This window comes from Symphalangus syndactylus, chromosome 8 (genome assembly GCF_028878055.3).
Source record: "Symphalangus syndactylus isolate Jambi chromosome 8, NHGRI_mSymSyn1-v2.1_pri, whole genome shotgun sequence".
Taxonomy (NCBI): domain Eukaryota; kingdom Metazoa; phylum Chordata; class Mammalia; order Primates; family Hylobatidae; genus Symphalangus; species Symphalangus syndactylus.
The window spans coordinates 85337744-85357082 of NC_072430.2; the positions used below are offsets into that span (position 1 = coordinate 85337744).

Here is a 19339-nt window from a genome sequence, read left to right on the forward strand (position 1 = left end):
TAAAAGGCATAAAATTTAGCATACATTTTTCTTATTTATATTATAACTAAAACTATGTGAGTTGCTATCAGAATCTTGATAATATATCGTGATGTGGGTCAGATTTTTGTACTCATAAGTACAGATATTTATGCAAAATTGAAAATGTTGAACTGTGTAAGAAATTCTGCTGTCAGATGTTAAAATTTATAGTTCCATTTTGAGATTAGCAAAATGCCTTACTGCTTAAGATATTATTTTCTCATAAGGGCATGAGTACTTATAATATTGGGAATATAGCGGGGCATGGTGGTATACATCTGTAGTCCCAGCTACTGAGGAGACTGAGGCAAAAAACTGAGGCTTGAGCCCAGGAGATCAAGGCTGCAGTGAGCTATGACAGCATCATTGCACTCCAGCCTGGGCAACAGAGTGAGACCCTGTCTAGAAAAGAAAGGAGAATTCTGGGAATGTAAAAGAAATTCATTCCTCCGAGTTTTCTTAGTAGTCAGTGCTTGAAACTGGAGGTTATGCAACCTTATAAATTAGGGATTTTTGTTTTTACCCTTAGTTTCATGGAAAATTTTAAAAAATTAATCTACCTTCTGACATTAAAAGGGGATTTTGATTCCTTTAAAATTCTAGGCTTTGGGGAGTTGCTTAATAAATGTTATGTGAATGTTTGTATCACTTTAATATTTTACTTCATTGCATGCTGTTCATAAATACATATACTATATTCTTGATGGTATTTTAAAACTTTTTAGGCCATTCAATCAAATTACATTTTAAAATATATAATAATTTAGAAAATTTGGAAGTCCAGTGTACATGAACTGATGTTTTGCAAATGGTTAAACACCCAGAACACTATATAATTTGCTTTTTAAAAATTATATATATTTACAGCATACAGTGTGATGCTTTCATACAGGCATACCTTGTGAAATGATTAAATCAAGCCAGTTAACATATCCTTCACCTCACTTACCATTTTTTGGTGATGAGATAATTTCTCTCTCTCTCTTTTTTTTTTTTTTGTTTGATTTTATTTTTCAAGACAGACTCTCACTCTGTCTCCCAGGCTGGAGTGCAGTGGCGCCATCTTGGCTCACTGCAACCTCCACCTCCTGGGTTCCAGTGATTCTCCTGCCTCAGCCTCTGGAGTAGCTGAGACTACAGGCACATGCCACTATGCCTGGCTAATTTTTGTACTTTTAGTGTAGATGGGGTCTCATCATATTGGCCAGGCTGGTCTCCAACTCCTGACCTTAGGTGATCCACCTGTCTTGGCCTCCCAAAGTGCTGGGATTACAGGCGTGAGCCTCCGTGCCCAGCCAGATCTACACTTTTAGCAACTTTCAGGTATACAATATATTATTAAGTATAGTCATCATGCTGTACATTAGATCTCCAGAATTTATCGATCCTATCTAACTGAAACTTTATACCCTTTGGCCAACATCCCCACCTCCAATCCTGGCAATCACCATTCTCGCCCTTGCTTCTATGAGTCTGACTTTTTTAGAATCCACATATAAGTGAGATTATATAGTATTTGTCTTTCTGTGCCTGGCTTATTTCACCTAACATATTGTCCTCCAGGTTCCTCCATGTTGTCATTAATGACAGGATTTCTGTCTTTCTTAAGGCTGTGTAGTATGACACTGAATATATATACCACATTTTCTTTATCCACTCATCAGTTTAACCAACACTTAGGTTTATTCCCTATCTTGGCTATTGTGAGTAATGCTGCAATGAACATGGGAGTGCAAGTATGTCTTTGACATGTTGATTTCAATTCCTTTAGATATACACCCAGACGTGGGATGGCTGGATCATATGGTAGTTCTATTTTTAGTTTTTTGAGGAACCTCCATACTGTTTTCCATAACAGCTGTGCTAATTTACATTCCCACCAACAGTATATGAGGATTCTCTTTACTGCGTCATCACCAGTGTCTATTGTGTTGTGTGTCTTTTTGATCATAGCCATTCTAACAGGTGTGAGGTGATATCTCATTGTGGCTTTAATTCGTTTTTCTTTGCAAAAAAGAAATTAGTAATATTGAGCATTTTTTTCATATATCTGTTGGCCATTTGTATGTGTTTTTGTGAGAAATGTTTATTCAAGCCTTTCATCTATTTTTTAATTGGATTGTTTTCTTGCTATCAAGTTGAGTTCCTTACATATTTTAGACATTAAGCTTTTCTCAGATACATGGCTTGCAAATATTTTCTCCCATTATGTAGGTTGGTCTCTTCCCTCTGTTGATTGTTTCCTTTGCTGTGCAAAGCTTTGTAGTGTGATACAATCTTATTTGTCTATTTTTGCCTTTATTGCTTGCACTTTGGGGTTATATCCAAAATAATTATTGCCCAGTCCAATGTCCTGAAGCTTTCCCCCTGTTTTCCTCGTTTCAGAGTTTCACATCTTAGGGTTAAGTCTTTAATCTATTTTGATTTTTATATATGATACGAGATAAGAATCTAATTTTATTCTTCTGCATATGGAGATCCAGTTTTCCCAGCACCATTTCTTGAAAAGACTGCCATTTCTCCATTGTGTATTCTTGGTATCCTTGTTGGAGATTCTTTGGCTGTGTTGGTATGAGTTTGTTTCTCGGCTCTCTATTCTGTTCCATTGGTCTATGTGTCTGTTTTTAAGACAGTACCATGCTATTTTCACTACTATAGTTTTGTAATATTTTGAAATCAGGTAGTGTAATGCTTCCAACTTCATTCTTTTGCTCAAGATTGTTTGTCTATTTGAGGTCCTTTGTGACTTCATATGAATTCTAGGATTGATTTTTCTATTTCTGTAAAAAATGCAATTGGAATTTTGTTAGAGATTGCATTGAATCTGTAGATCACTTTGGCCCCTCTGGACATTTTAGCCTTGTTAATTCTTCCAATCCATGAACATGGGCTCTCTTTCCAATTATTTATGCCTCTTCCATTTCTTTCATCAGTGCTTTATAGTTTTTAGCATAGGGATCTTTTACCACTGTGGTTAAATTTATTCCTAAGCATTTTTTAATGCTGTTGTAAATGTGATTGCTTTCTTGATTTTTTTGGATAGTTTTTGTTCCTGACTTGTTTTTGACTCACATTAGTAGATATAATTAATCATGTACCATCTTTTCCCCTCCATCTTAAAGGACATGAATAAGAGACAGATTAAGAAGAATGCATGATTGGTCAGTAGCAGCATTTTATTATCCACACTAGCTTTTAACAAAGCTAAAATCAAGTAGTCAATATATTTGTAGTAGAACTGGCTAAAAATCCAACTATTTTTTAAGAGTATATTTTTTGTTGCTGTCATATCTATATGTTAACTTTACCTCATGAAAATGAAAAAAAATCTATCTTAGTATAAAATGAAATAAATATACTTATATTCTACTCTCTTCTGTGAAGTATTCTGCTCATTGACCATCTATAGCTTATCAAAAAACTCTGACATTAACAGGATAAATAAGATAGATTGAATTGCCTGGATATCTACTTAAGATTGTACTAAAAACTTGTGGACATATATACAAAGAAAAAGAAGTTACAAGTTTTGACTTATATTCTCTGCCTGTCTGAAAGAGTAGAAGGACCATATACCAATATTTTCTGACTTTAATCACAGAGGCAAACATACCCTGAGTTTTACAATTTTTTAATGAACCAAGGTTGTAATAAAAGAACTCAACGGCACAGTTTCAGGGATCTGTTGAGGTGGATTTTCCTGCTCTTCACTTGAATAAATTTAAAACCAGAAATAAGAAATCATGAAAAACTACTTCCATGTGTATATTTTAATAGAGTTGAGGCCATGGAAGATCTCCCTTAAGATTTGCTGGCTTCCTGTTTGTGTCCTGCTTGTTATCATTACACCCTTAACCTGCCCCATTTTTCAATTTATGGCTTCCAATAGCATTTTAAAGGTGTCTTTTTTGCTGACCCATATGGAGGATGTTGATTCTGTTGTTCCAATAACAGTATGAAATATAGTTTGTGGTTGCCTTTTGGGCTAAAAGAAACTCATTACAATTTCCTCTTCCTTTGTGTGTCGCCAAAAATGATATTGTTACTCAGGTCTGGAGATGTCTTTTGAATCTGTGCTACATTTTAGACTTTTACATCAGCACATTTTTGTAAATGCAGCAAAATTTGTCCTAACAATTGAACTCCAAAGGGTCAGCGATCTTCATTATTACCAAAGACAAGTAGGAAAACAATCAAACTTTTTAGGGGAAGCAATTCTTACAAATTTCTAAGGAGAGTCCATGTATGCAGTTCTTTTTATGTGCTACGCAACATAAAGGGCTAGAACTCTTCACCCTTCTACAAGTTAAGATTGTAAAAGAATCACAAATTGAAAAGGAAAAGAAAATGGAAAATATTTAACAAAAGATTATAGTTCTCTAAAGCTTTGCTACTCAAAATGTGGTCTGTTTCACATCAGCTGGATGTCCAAAATCAGAACCTTAGGCCTTACTCCAGACTTGTTAAATAAAAATCTACATCTTAACGATCTCAGGTGATTTGTGTGCACAGTCAAGTCTCAGAAGCACATAGTTTCTATTCAGTCAACAGAGTAATTCCAAACTTATCACCAGATGATCTTCTTATAAAGCCTTGAAGTTTACGTAGGCAAACTGCTTTGTAAGTACAGCCAGAATAATTTTTGTTTTAATCTGCAACACAAGTAAATTAACCCTAGTAATATGGTCAGTTTAGTTTTTAATTGCTATTGAAAGTTTAAAGACAGTTAAGCTTAGAAAAGAATGTACAAAAGTTAAACATCAAAGGTTACATTTAGAAAACCAAAATACCTACAAACATGCTGTAAAATGTCCATGTGTGTTTAAGTGCGTTAATCTTCAAATTCATGCTTTTCTTTTATTACTTGACTTGCTGACAGGATAGTTACTTTTGACTTACATGAGTGTAAAAATGCCACTGAGGAAGGAAACATGTTTTTCTGTTCTCAAAATTCAAACTGGCTGAATGAATTAAGCTCAAACTTATGAAAATAATTCACCTTCAGGCTGAGCCTTTCTTATTAAAGTTGCAACCAGAGTTGACAGTGACTTGAGTGGCATTTGTGAACACCTATAATGATAGGTTTTAAAAAGGGGCATTTTCTCCCTTTAGCATTCACAGTTGATCATTATTTTTGAAAACTGATCATTGATATTTGTTCTATTATTTTCATGCCTATTGATATGATGGTAGAGAGATGTTTGTTTTCTTGAATGTTTTCATTTTTCAGTTTTTTCCTCCTTTCCTCTGTTCTTTACTTTCTTTCTCTCTTTCTCCCTCTCTTTCTCTCATTTCATTATTGATTGCCCCTTATGTGCATGGCTTTTTTCAGACTACAGAAAGTTTTAAAAGAAACAGAAAACATAACTCTTGTCTTCAAAAATATCACAAATTCCTAATATTTTCCTGAGTTAAAATGCCCTCTCAACATGCTCTACCAAACTGTTTCTCTTGTGGTCATTATATATTCAGGGCTAATTACTTCTGTTTTTAACTTTGTTTTCTTTGTTTCTCCTTCCTCACCACCCTTGTTTTTTTATAAGTAGATCAACAGTTACTATGGAAACACATCACTGTTCTGGGTGTGGTGAGCACCACAATTTTTATATGATTCTTAAACTATGAGTACACGAAACTAAGATCACACGTTACCCTTTCGATATTCATGCTTTGTTTCTAGATATGCTTAGCCTTGACTAAGATGTCTGTCATTCTATAAAACAGCTTTTACTCAGTTCAACACATTTGAAATTTTATTTCAGAAATACCAAAAATATTATGTTAATCACAAACATATTTGTATTAAGCAAAAAATCTATTGTTTAATATCTTGCATAATTAACAAGATATAGTAGAAGGACATACTGATATGGTCCTAAAATAAATGAGTTGTATCCAATTCTATAACAAATTTGCTAATCCCATAAATTCCGAAAAAGAAATCAAAGCAAATGAATGTGTAAATATTAAAAATATGCTTTAAAGTCTAGATTTTCAGGCCTGTGGAAGCTTGCCTGTGGAAAGGAAGGGGAAATTTTATTTTCCTTCATTTCATGCCACAGAGTGAACAGTGTTGGTAGGAAAAATTCTTTCTCTACCAATTTATGGGACCTGTGAATTAATTGACAATAGACCCAGTAGTTAAATAAATCCCTAAATAGAAGGATTTATATATCAGTTTAACAAAGTGGGTGGGGAAATTTAGAGTTACAATAGCTGTGGAAGGTTCTATTGGACATTTTCATCCTGATGACAATAGGCAGTCTCCTTCTTGCCTAAAAGCTCCCCCATACGGGGGTTAATGGCAGCTGTGCTTTCCAGGAGGCTCTACTTTTGCCAGAGAAGTAAAGTTTAGATAAAATTTATTTCTCCCATCAACAACTTTTCCAAATTTTCTCATTGAACTTTTGTTTAAAAATCTATGTTTTGCATTTATAATACAAACTGAGTATCCCTAATCTGAAAATCCAAAATCTAAAATGCTCCAAATCCCAAAACTTTCTGAGTGCTGATGTCATGCCACAAGTAGAAAATTTTACACCTGATCTCCTTTGATGAACTGTAGCTGAAGCTCAGCCAAAACTCTGTTTCATGAACAAAATTATTAAAAATATTTTATAAGACTACCTTCAGACTACATGTATAAGACGTATAGAAAACGTAAATTAATTTTTTGTTTAACCTTGGTTCCCATCCCCCAAGATATCTCATTATATGTGTGCAAATATTCCAAAATTTGAAAATATTCAAAATCCCGCATTGATCCCAAGCATTTCAGAAAAGAGATACTCAACCTGTATACATCAATCCTCATTACAGTTGACCCTTGAATAGCATGGGCTTGAACTGCACAGGTCCATTTATACATGAATTTTTTTTTTTCAATAAAAGATACATCAAGTATAACTACCTTTCCTGCCTCCTTTTCCACCTTCTCACCTCTTCTGCCTTTGCCATCTTTGAGACAGCAAGACCAACCCCTTCTCTTCCTCTTCCTCCTCAGCCTACTCAATGTGAAGATGACGAGAATGAAGACCTCTATGATGATCTGCTTCCACTTAAAGAATAGTAGGTACATTTTCTCTTCCTTACAATTTTCTTTTTTTTTTCTTTTTTTTTATTATTATTATACTTTAAGTTTTAGGATACATGTGCACAATGTGCAGGTTTGTTACATATGTATCCATGTGCCATGTTGGTGTGCTGCACCCATTAACTCGTCATTTAGCATTAGGTATATCTCCTAATGCTATCCCTCCCCACTCCCCCCATCCCACAACAGGCCCCGGAGTGTGATGTTCCCCTTCCTGTGTCCATGTGTTCTTATTGTTCAATTCCCACCTATGAGTGAGAACATGTGGTGTTTGGTTTTTTGTCCTTGCGATAGTTTACTGAGAATGATGGTTTCCAGTTTCATCCATGTCCCTACAAAGGACATAAACTCATCATTTTTTATGGCTGCATAGTATTCCATGGTGTATATGTGCCACATTTTCTTAATCCAGTCTATTGTTGTTGGACATTTGGGTTGGTTCCAAGTCTTTGCTATTGTGAATAGTGCCGCAATAAACATACGTGTGCATGTGTCTTTATAGCAGCATGATTTATAGTCCTTTGGGTATATACCCGGTAATGGGATGTCTGGGTCAAATGGTATTTCTAGTTCTAGACCCCTGAGGAATCGCCACACTGACTTCCATGATGGTTGAACTAGTTTACAATTTTCTTAATATTTTTTCTCTAGCATACTTTATTATCAGAATACAGTGCATAATAGAACATACAATTTATGTGTTAATCAACTTTTTATGTTATTTGTAAGGCTCCTGGTCAAAGTAGGATATTAGTAGTTAAGTTTTGGGGGAGTCAAAAGTTATACATGGATTTTTTGCTGCACAGGGAGGGATCAGTGCCCCTTACCCCTGCATTGTTCAAGGGTCAACTGTATATTCAAATAAACTTAGGAAATGTGTGTTGGTGTATACTTCATAATTATATATCTGCCTCAATAAAAGAATTGGAATTTATTTTCTGTACTCTACTATCAAATATTAGAATTGATTAGAGTGGTATTGGGACTCAGGACATGTTATCCAAAATATGGCACCTTGGCATTTGAGAAAACAGCAGAAGCAGGAAGGCCACTCTCACCTTCTTCTCACCCTTCTCACCTGAAGCGTATAATAAAACCTAAGATCACTCTTTGACTTTCTCCTACCCTTCTTTTTGAAGCAGATCATGAGACCTTCATTTGAGAGGTGCCCTTCCTAAACTCAGAGGAAAGGAACATCTTTATCTTTGAAGGCACAGGGGCACAGAGAAGAATCAGAACAAGAAGGGCTTGCTAAATTACCCCCAGTTTATTATTATTAGATCATACCCACTTTATCCGTACTTCTCCATGACTATCCATCTCTCCATCAGATCTAAGCATAAAAATACACTAGGTTACCTGTTTTTTTGAATCTTTGTTTCCTTATAAAGACTACTGTGTCACATAAAGCTTACATTAAATAAATGAGTATATTTTTCTCTTATAATCTGTCTTTTTTTATTAGTGCCTCAGCCATGAATCTAGCAATGAATAAGGAATGAAATATTTTCCTTCCCTATGGCTAGCATAGCACCTTTGTTAAAATTATAGCATGATGATACATCATATAACCAAAAGTGATATCAATGTGCCACATTTTCCTTTTATAAAGTATGCTTTAAAAAGCAAAGTTTAAGGAATGAACACAAATGGAAACATAGGCAATGGTGGAAGCATTTGGCTCCAGCCTATTCACTATGAGGTCTGCTAGATTTCTGAACAGCTCTATGCTGCTCAGTTTTCCTCTTGGGTTTTAGATTTCTGTTCTCTTTTCATGATCTCTTATTTACATGACTGTCTTTCTTTTGGACGTAGCTTCTTAAGGGAAAAGAGTGAACACAACTCAGCTCTCCCCACCATATTTAGTGTCTGGTACATTGTAAGTGGACGGCATGTTGGGTGAAATATGTGAGGGACCAAATTCTTGTTTGTCCTGCAAGAAATAACCAATGATGGAAAAATTTAGGTATAGGTATATACCTTGGATTCTGAAATTATGAAATGATTATATTCTCTGATTATGCCTGTGACCTGGGGTGTGGACAGAAGATATTTGTCCCTCTTATGAGTTCTTTTCTCACACATTTATAGAAATTAAGCCAGGAGAAGCAGCTACACAATGCAGCTACCCACTTTATTGACAGAGATCCAGGGATACTAGGGAAGCTGTGGCTATTGTAGCATGCTTTTCCCCCCCAGCTAGCTTCTACGTGGAATAACCACTGCTACTACATACATTATGCATACAACATGCACAAATTACTATTGCAACCACAATTACTAACTAATATGAGCATTCACCATTTATAAACACCAAGCCTTGTGCCTGGCACCTTACATATACTGTCTTATTTATTTTTTCCATCACCCTAAAAAAGAAATTAGTTATCCACATTTTACACTTGAGAAGACCAAAGCTAAGAGAACCTAAACACAGCTGAGTTAAAAAGCATTCCAAGGCTGGGTGCGGTGGCTCATGCCTGTAATCCCAGCACTTTGGCAAGCCGAGACAAGAGGATCCCTTGGGCTCAGGAGTTTCAGATCAGTGTGGGCAACATAATGAGACCTCATCTCTACAAAAAATTTTAAAAATTAGCCTGCATGGTGGCACACACCTGTAGTCCCAGCTACTCAGGTGGCTGAGGTGGGAGGATTGCTAAACCCAGCAGATGAAGGCTGCGGTGAGCCATGCTCATGCCACTGTATTCCAGCCTAGGCAACAGAGTGAGACCCTGTCTCAAAAAATAAAAATTAAAATAAAATTTAAAAAAGCATTCCAAGGCGGTTGCCCTAAATCATGCACCCAGTTGATGGGAGTGACCTCTCCTGTGGATGATTCTACAGTCAACAGAGTGCTAATACAGTTGAGGGCATAGAGTAGGAACTCAACATGTTTTGATTGGCAGTTTTATGTTAGCTCTGGGAGAATGCATGGCTAGGGATCTATAAAACAGTGAAGAATGGCCCTCAAATGTAAGTTTTATTATTATTATTTAGTCTTTAACTTGCTTTTTAAAGTCAAGTCATTCAGAGAATGAGTTAGCTATAATTTTATCTTTTTACCTTGAGATCACCCCTCACTCTAATAACTTTTAATTATTAGAGTTGTGCAAGTTTGGGGGGAATTTAAACAATCTAAGTAAAATCAAAGTAACACATGAATGTAGCTATAAATATATATATATTTTTCCTGATGGATTCAACCACTCTGAGAAAAGTGTTAAATGATTCAAATATGGTATATAAAAATGGTGATTCCAATGACTATTCTTGTTTGAAAGTATTGTCTTAATCTGTTAGCATGGCTTTCCTACTCTTCTTTTACAAGACAGATCTGAGTTTGTAAATTTTAGTCTTTGCAACATTATCTACTCCAGGCACAGAGGAAGTGAGAAACTCCAAAATGTGTTCCACTAGTATGCGAGCCAAAGGCTGGTCAGTGCCTTGTGGCGACAAGAGCAGCTAAAGCGGCTGTCGCCCTCCCTTGTGAATCAGCCTCAGGAGATGAGGCAGCATGAATGGAGAGCTCTGGACTCCTTGTTGGGGTCAGGTCCCAAGCATAAATATCATCCCCAATTCCTAGGAGATTCTCACCCAATGCTGTAGAAAGCCCCTTTGCAACTTCTGTCCTTGAATAGAAGCACCTACATCCAAAACAAGATTTTGTTGACATTTTCTTTGAACAAAAGTATCAAGCAACATGCAATTATTCATTAAAACATACACATTTGAGTAACCCATTTTATCTAGGAGTTGCTTAATTGTAGACTTCTAGATTAATTTTAATGTAGATAAGTTGACAGTAGCGTAAAAAGGATGCTAAAACTAGTTCAGAATTAAAAACTGAAAGAAAATTGGAATAATTTACAAGTAATTTGTAAAACTTTTACGTTTAAGAGAAACAGATCATGTCAGTTTCAAATATGTGTATTTGTTTATTTGCTGAAAGTTTATGACTTGGTCAATATCCATATCCATGATTTATGACTAGTTTTTAAAAATATGCATAATTAAAATAATGAGTGATTTTTGTAAAGTTACAGCCAAATATTTTTATTCTCTTCTCCCTTTTTGATATCTATCACTGATTCTTTATCAGGTAATGCTAGATTAGCTATTACCTGTGTAACTTGCTTATTTATATTATGCATAAATTATCTAATTCTCTAGAATCCTATATCTATAAATTTTGAGTTAATACCCAAGTAATATCCCAAAAATACCCAAGTAGTTTTCATTGATAAGAAATGAAGACCATGTTTTTACATCTGAAACTGTTATCAAACACAGGGTGGCATGCCATCTTATCATTATTCCTGGTGAGGTGGATCTAGAAAGAGGGAGAGGGAAAGTTTTCTGCTTCCTTTCACCTCCTCCTTTAACATGCATTCCCTCTACAAGCCTGGCCACAGTGCCAAAAAGTTCTTTGTCCCCAGATATGAGCCATATGCCTTTTAATTCCCTATGATTGCTTTGTTCTGGAGTCTAGAAAGTTTTCTTGGGTTCCAAGTTTCCCTTTCCTTAAAAATGAGAATTCTCTTGAGATGGCTTAATTACCATGACCTCCTTAATAAAACAAAGTTGACAGTAACGGAGAGTAAAATGTTACTAAGAACAGGCATGATGTTAAGGGAGGCTACCTGAAGGTGGAAAAGTGACTGGGAATAGAGACTGATTCTGATAATTCTATATCATATGTCAGTCAATGCTTTCTATTTAGAATATTGATACCATACATAGCAAAGGGTTTGATTGTTGTTGAAGCATATTGAGGATAATCTCTTTATATTTGAAAACTGTCTTGGAAGTAATTTTGTAGAAATATTCTGATATGGAACTGATGTCATAGGTACATACGTCAGACTGCCTAGAATAATAATATGGAACCAGCAACTAGGAACACTATAGACCCAGGAGGATAAGGTAGTTTATATAGGCTTCCATTTGGGGGGTATATCATGAGCATGTTATCAAAACCAGATGTGGTTCTGAATTACCTGATCAGCTCAGTCTGAAGAAGAGTTACGTAGGTACCTGCCTCTTACTACCATCACACCCCAAGCCCCCACCCCAATTTGGGGGAACTCTGTGTCTTGAGACTACCATAAAAATTATTATTTGGTATGTTTACATGTAAAGATTCTTGAGACTCAAAAATTCCTAAATTAGCAATAAAATAATTTTTATTCTTTGTCAAAAACTTTGAAGTATTGTTACGGCTCTGGTTCCTCAGACCTTTGGATGAAGAAGTTTTAAAAGGAATGAATATCTGGAATAATAGGGTTGAAAGCAAGATTGGATGGAGAAAGATCTCACACTGTGAAGCAGACCTGGTAAAGCCTTGGCCAACCCAGTAGTTGTCTCTAGAGAGAATATTGCTGATGAGTTAGGATGGCTGGGCTTTTGTGCAGGCTGCCTCAGACAGGGTGGGACTGCAAACAAGGCGGCTTCCCGCACTAAAGCAGATCCCAAAGGAGCCCCATGTTAAGAGGCTGCCTCCTGACAGCACTCCCTGCAGCTGCATGGGGGATGAAGGCAGCACATCTCCAGGTCTACCACACATCTTTTCATTTTCTTGATGACTTAGTCACCTACCTGATTGGTCTCCACATAGATGAATATTAACTTTTTGGGTTTCTTTATCATTTTATTATATTTTCTTATTTCCCCAAAGTGTTAGTGCTTATAACTTCTACCACATAAGTCTTACATAAAGATTAAGATTGGGGGCTTAGTTCCAATTATCTGACTCTATGTCTTTGACCAGCTGTTTAGCCCAGGGTACATGTATTAACCTCCCTAAACTTCAGCCTCCTCACTTGTGAGTTGTTGGATGGTTAAATGAGGAATATATACAAATCCATTGGCTTAGCTTCTGATATATTGTATGTACCCAATAAGTGTTACTATTAAAGAGTCTGAGAAATTTTCTAAATGCACTGGTCAATATTAGAAGAAACTAACTCCCAAATATATCTGCCTATTAGGCATCATGGCAGCAGAACAAAAACTATGTTAAAATAATTAAATAAATGCAAGGCAAGGGGTGAGAGAAAACACCATCTGGCAGCTCTCAGTGAGTCATTTAGGAGTGAGTTGGAAGATAATGAAGGCCATTGCATTCTGGTCATGGATGGGTCCTTCTGCTTGGCTGGTGTTATAGCCTTTCTCCGAATAAAAATAGCCCATGCATCCTTTACTGCAGCTCAGTAAACACAGATTATGTGAATAAAAATAAAATAATGCACAACAAACTCTTTGGGGAGATTTGACACAGTTTATTTTGTTTCTTAGTGTACCCGTGAATTTCAGCGCAATCAACAGTTTAATCTGAACGGCAAGGAATTTGTTTTTTGGCTGTTTGAAGCAAGTTTTATACTGTTTTTCTAGCAGAACTGACCATATGAAATACTCATCAGAGCCAAGAAAACAATCTTCAGATTTAAAGCTGTATGGTGGCTGGAGTGCAGTACTGCATATAGAATTATAACAAAAACTCTGATTTGGGTTTAGCCACTTACTACCTGGGAGGACATTGAATGTTCCCTAAGCCTTAGTTTCTCTTTAACAAAATGATTATGGTAATAAATCTTGTAATACTTAAATGAGATCAGATGAGAAAGGAGTATAATGTTCTTTTTAAAATACTTTGTAAATATTAGTTTATTATGAGTAAAGGTAAAATGCTGCTTTTGAAGGACAATTTCATCTTGTGATTTTAAGATTAAACTTAAAAAAAAAAAAAAGACTAAAGTGTCTACCAGTTCCTAGCCATGCAAAGTTACCTAAATTGGGGGAATTTATTTGGGGAAATAAATTTTGGTGCTTTGGCTTTCTTATCTGTAAAATTGAGATGATAGTAATATATGACCTCACAGAGTTTTTGCTGAGATGCAGTGAGATGGTCTGGATCCAACACTTGAGTACAGTTCCTGCCACGGAATGATGATTTGGCTGCTATTGTTATATTTTACTACAAGGGTAGATAGGAGTCTTTCTTTTGTGTTTTGCACTGTTGGCAATTCTGGAATGATTTACTAATATTTTTATTTTAATCCTGGAGTTATACAGTGATATCTTCTAACACACAGCTGGCACTTTGGAGAGATTATAATGACAAAAAATAAAAGATGGGGACAGACCTTTGAAAAGGGAATAGAAGAAGAGTAGTTCTAGGTTTTATTTTGTCTTGTTTTAAAAGATATTTCTATTGCTAAATTAACTTTATTTTTAAAAGCATGGATTAAAGAGGTATTAGTAAATGATAAAAGAAAATGCACAGGTGTGGGGGTTTTGAGCCTGAGCTCATAGTCTCCCTCCTGTCACAAATAACTGTCTATGGACATTGAATAAATCATTTAATATCATTGGCTCCAAAAGAGATGGATAAACAAGATTCGTGCTTCTCAAGCTTGACCATATATTAGAATAACCAGGAGTACTTTTGTAAAACAGTATATCTGGCTCCACCGGCTCCACCTCAGAGCAATTGAATTATAATTTCTCTGGTGAAGAACCAGTCTGCAAGCTCATCAGATGTTTAGGATACACAGTGAGGGTTATGGACCACCGGACTGGGTGATCATTAGGGTCTCTTCCAGCTCTGAAATCTTGTATATCTGTACATATCTTTTTACTACAGTCACATACATAAAAAGCACTTCTTAAAATGAAAACGTATGTGGCATATTTAGAGAAGGTAAAGGAATTTGATTTAAGCTATTAGCTTCTGGAAATAAGCAAGTGATTTTCTTGAAGCTTATTGTAAACTATCAACCTCTCTTGCCTTAAGCGAGATGTAATGATTATACTTCAACCTACAGGCTGTATATTGGACTCAGCTATCCCCTTTTCAGTTTATCTCTGTTTTTTATGTGAAGAGTTCTGCCATTTTAGTAGCATGGATCTAATGGAGGCAAAATTCTTAATGCGATATTTAAAAACCACAAATAAGGCCTCACTTATGGACTACAGGAAGTGAGAAAATATTTCCAGAGAGGGATTTTCTCACTCACTGATCTTAGCATAAAGCATCAGCCTGAAAAAATGTTTTTTTAAATAGAAATATTCAGTGATAAACACCAATAATTTCCATTTATATCGTTAAAACGATGGAAGGAACATATGGCTACGATTAGAAGAATGAATGTTAGTTATGAGGCTGCATTTGCAAGAGACATTAATTAGAACTGAGAGTACCTCAAGTACTTGACTCGGGAAACAAATTTGTTTAATAAGCTGCATGGTCTGCAGATGCCTTTCCCTCTTCTTTTGCCATGATTCCAAATAAAGCAGTTTTATCTGTGCAGAGCTAAGCACACTTGAGGAGTCACATGATTTTGTGCCTCACTTCATTTATGTTTGGAAGCAAGTTGACATGACCCTCATATGGGTAAGGTATCTCTTACAGCAATATACATCCAGGTGAGGGCATAGTCATGTTAAATCAGGATCAGATTTTAAAATTTCTATTCAGATATTTGCCCTTAAAGAGAACTCCATTCATTTGAATACTACAATTGAGTTGCTGATGTGCTGTCTCAATTCCTGGAGACGCTCTGCTCTGGGGTGTACTTGAGTGGAGGACACTCCACACGCCCTGTCTTGTGCTTATATCAGCTCCTGCTGCTTCCTTTGATCAGCGGTTGATAAAATCTCCCCTGAGGTTTGTGTAGCTGATGAAAGCCATGTATCTGGGATAAGGCTTTGGAATTTGATTTTTGACATTATCATAATGTTAATATCCATTAGTACATTTTAAAACATAAGCACAAGGCCTTAGATGCAGGGAATTCTCTGGTGAATACCAGCTGGGGCAGCTGACATGTGGGTTATGCGGAACCCTCAAAAGCATATACTGTATCACTTTCTTAAGCTAGGAGAGCTGTAATGACTCTCTTGGGACAAATAAACATTTCCTGTGGAATCTCCACTTGCTTAATTGCTAGCCTTGAGTTTTGGAGTCCTTGCTACCCTAAGTAAACTTATTTTAATAAAAGTAAACATTTTCAGCTGTTTTTGGCTCTTGGCGAGGAGGCAAAGGTCAAATGGGAATTGAGGAAGAGATTGATCACTCAGTAAGGCAACATTTGAAGAGTGAAATAGAAAGGTGGGATATGTAGAGAAGAAGACCAGGGTAAAAGCAAGGTTCTGGAGACAGACTTCCTGGCTTTTAGCTTACTGCTTCCTTGCTGTAAATCTCAAGCAAGCTACTAAACTCTCTGTGCCTCAGTTTCCTCATCTATAAAATGGGTTTAATGACCAAATGAGTTAATACTTGTGATTAGCATAGTGCCTGCACATCAGAAGCAGTCAATAAATGTTACTGTTCATAAGCAGAGCCCTGTGCTCATAGTCCCTTTACTACCAAGTGGCTATCTTTCTTTAGAACCAGGTCAATTTTATGAGCCTAATTTAAGATTCTTTTACTTTCCTGAGGCTGGTGCCAAATGGTTTTGTGATGCTAGAGGAGTGTGAACCTCAAATACCAAACTGTCCTTGCTTATAAAGTGTAGAATAATTTAATGCTGCTTATAGGTATGTTGGAGAAAAAAAATAAGGACACCCTTGTAAATATTTTCAGCTCCACTGGGTGCAGCAGAATCAGAAGGTGGTATATATAATAATTCAGCTTACCAGTCAAAACTTCAAAAAAAATTAACTCCATGACATGGGACATTTTCTAGTAGATAAATCTTTTAGTATTTAGATCTCTGAATCACAATAAAAATGCTATTGAAGTATAACTGATTCCCAGACTGTGTCAATACAAGTATTTAGTTTCAGCCATTTATTAAAAACAAAACAAAAACTCGTTCACTTATTTATTTTTAATATACCCCACCTACTTCCAGAAAGTATTTAACGCCACTGAAAAGCACTTGTTGAATAGGTTCAGAAAACAGGAGTTAGATACTTTTATCATCTTGCGGCTTTCAATATCACCACTTGATAGAAGTCAATAATAGTCTTCTTCCAAGTTACACTTAAACACAGATCTTTGACTGCCGCATGTATTACTCATTAAAATCCAATAGAAACAAAATAAAAAACTGTCTAGGCCACTTGTTAGGGAGTTCAGGATTCAATATCCATATTATTATTATATTATAAATGAACTATACATTGATACCACAGTGGTCATGTTATCATAGTTCTTGACACTTCTTGGAAGGCCCTTCTTTCTGACCCCACCCAATCTTCAGTTCCTCTAATGTGTTTGTGGTTACTTTTCTTATAGCCTAATTGGGTCCTAAAGTAAGAAACGAATGTGTGGTGGTCAGGGAGTTGTTTCCTTTGACACATACTAGGACTTTAGTAAGTGATGGTGGTGGTGGTCAATGTTTCTTTCGTACAGAACATAATAAGCTTGAAGAAAATTGAAGGAGCCCAGGGAGTCTGGGGTATAGTGCTACCATTCAACTAACTGTAAGAACTTGGACAAGATGCTTGATTCCCTTCAAACTCAGCTCTTAATCTACAAAATGAAGAGAATGAGCTAGTTCTGTATTCTCCTTTCTAACTTGCAATTATCTTAAGATACTAGGCATCAGCATAATTGTAGACCTTTTAGCAGTTACAGTATGACCTAAAAAATTTCTTAAAATTGTGTTTAGTTTGTACATATAACACAAAACCAAAATATTGAGATTTTAATATATACAGATACCTGACACAGATAATCAAAGCTTTTCATTCTTTTGCATCATTTTAGTGTCATATTATTATGTGTCCCTTGGCTTCTACCATTTTATTATTCTTGGAGGGAGGTTTGTTTATGTATTTATTTACTGCATGAAATGCAGACATATAATTGAGAAGGAATATATTCTTGTCAGGCAAGTTGCTAACATTAACATGCATTAATTCAGGAAATATTTATTCAGTCATCTAGTAAATAGAAATAAAACAATGAATAACACATGGGGCTTGCCCCAAGAAGCTTATGGTCTAATGGGAGTACTGAAAAGTAAATAGATAATTATAGAACTGTGTGACACAGATGATGACTGGAGAACGAGCAGAGTGCAAGATGAACACAAGTGGAGACCTAATCCAACTGGGGAGAACAACACAGACTCCGCAGAAGACATGGTATCTAAGCAGATAACAACTGGGGTTAGTTGAAATATAGGATTATTTCAGGCAGGATAAGCAGCTCCTGAAAGAGCCTGGAGGTGTGAGACAACCATGCTTGTCCAGGAACTGAAAATAACTCACCATATGTATTGAGCAGGAGAGGAAAGAACATAGCAGTAGGAAGAGGTGAGGATTTAGAGATACACAATGATTTTGGGTTTCATCCTGAGGACAATGAAGAGACACTGGAGGGTTTTCATAAGAAGGGTAACATACAATATTAACATTTAAGAACAAACAAAAAATGCAAGGGTGTGGCAAATGTTATGGAGTAGAGCAGAGCTGGAGACAAGGTGATCAGTCAGAGCACTGTAACAATTAGATAGGCTAGAAGGGATAATGGGCTAAATCAAAGTAGAGGCAATAGGGAAAGAGAAAAGAAGACAGATTCGGGAAATATTAAGGAGACAGAATCAATAGGATTTGATGATTGGTTCATTCAAAAATATGTGTTGGGGCTGGGAGTGGTGGCTCACACCTGTAATCCCAGCACTTTGGGAGGTCGAGGAAGGTGGATCACAAGGTCAGGAGTTTGAGACCAGCCTGGCCAATATGGTGAAACCCCACCTCTACTAAAATCACAGAAATTAGCCAGGCGTGGTAGCAGGTGCTTATAATCCCAGCTACTCTGGAGGCTGAGGGAGGAGAATTGCTTCAATCCAGGAGGATTCGCACCACTGCACTCCAGCCTTTGTGACAGAGGGAGACGCCGTCTCAAAAAAAAAAAAAAATTGTTGGATTTCTGTTTCTGGTCATGTCATTATGTGGTAGCTGGTATTGGACATATGCTCCCACTGTAAATAACTATGAGGTCTGGACCAACTATTTAACACACTATTTGTAGGCACTGGATAGCAGCTCAGTGCTGAGCTACAATCCTTGCAAAAAGGAAACATATAAAGTAAGCTACAGATTCACACAAAGTCTCTCTCATAGAGCATTTTTCAGGCCATAGTGTAGGAGATAGACCCCAGTAGAGAGCATCAGTTTTGCCAAATGAATGATATAGAGATCAAGATGTAGGATATAGCATGTGGCTACTAAGCTGGCTGAGATTTGGGACAAGAGCATCAAAAATAGGAAGCT

The 19339-nt window shown here is 36.3% G+C and overlaps 1 protein-coding gene across 2 annotated transcripts in view; it reads left to right on the forward strand.

The window, feature by feature from the left end:
* ITGA4 (integrin subunit alpha 4) overlaps positions 1-19339 on the forward strand; it is a 434521-nt gene that overhangs the window by 105146 nt on the left and 310036 nt on the right. For both annotated transcript variants that reach the window (XR_010122378.1, XM_055289905.2), the window contains one exon: positions 7025-7089. Coding sequence is in view for 1 of the 2 variants with exons in the window: in XM_055289905.2 (XP_055145880.2) it covers positions 7025-7089 (65 nt within the window). In the remaining variant the exon portion in view is untranslated. The remainder of the gene's footprint in view (positions 1-7024; positions 7090-19339) is intronic.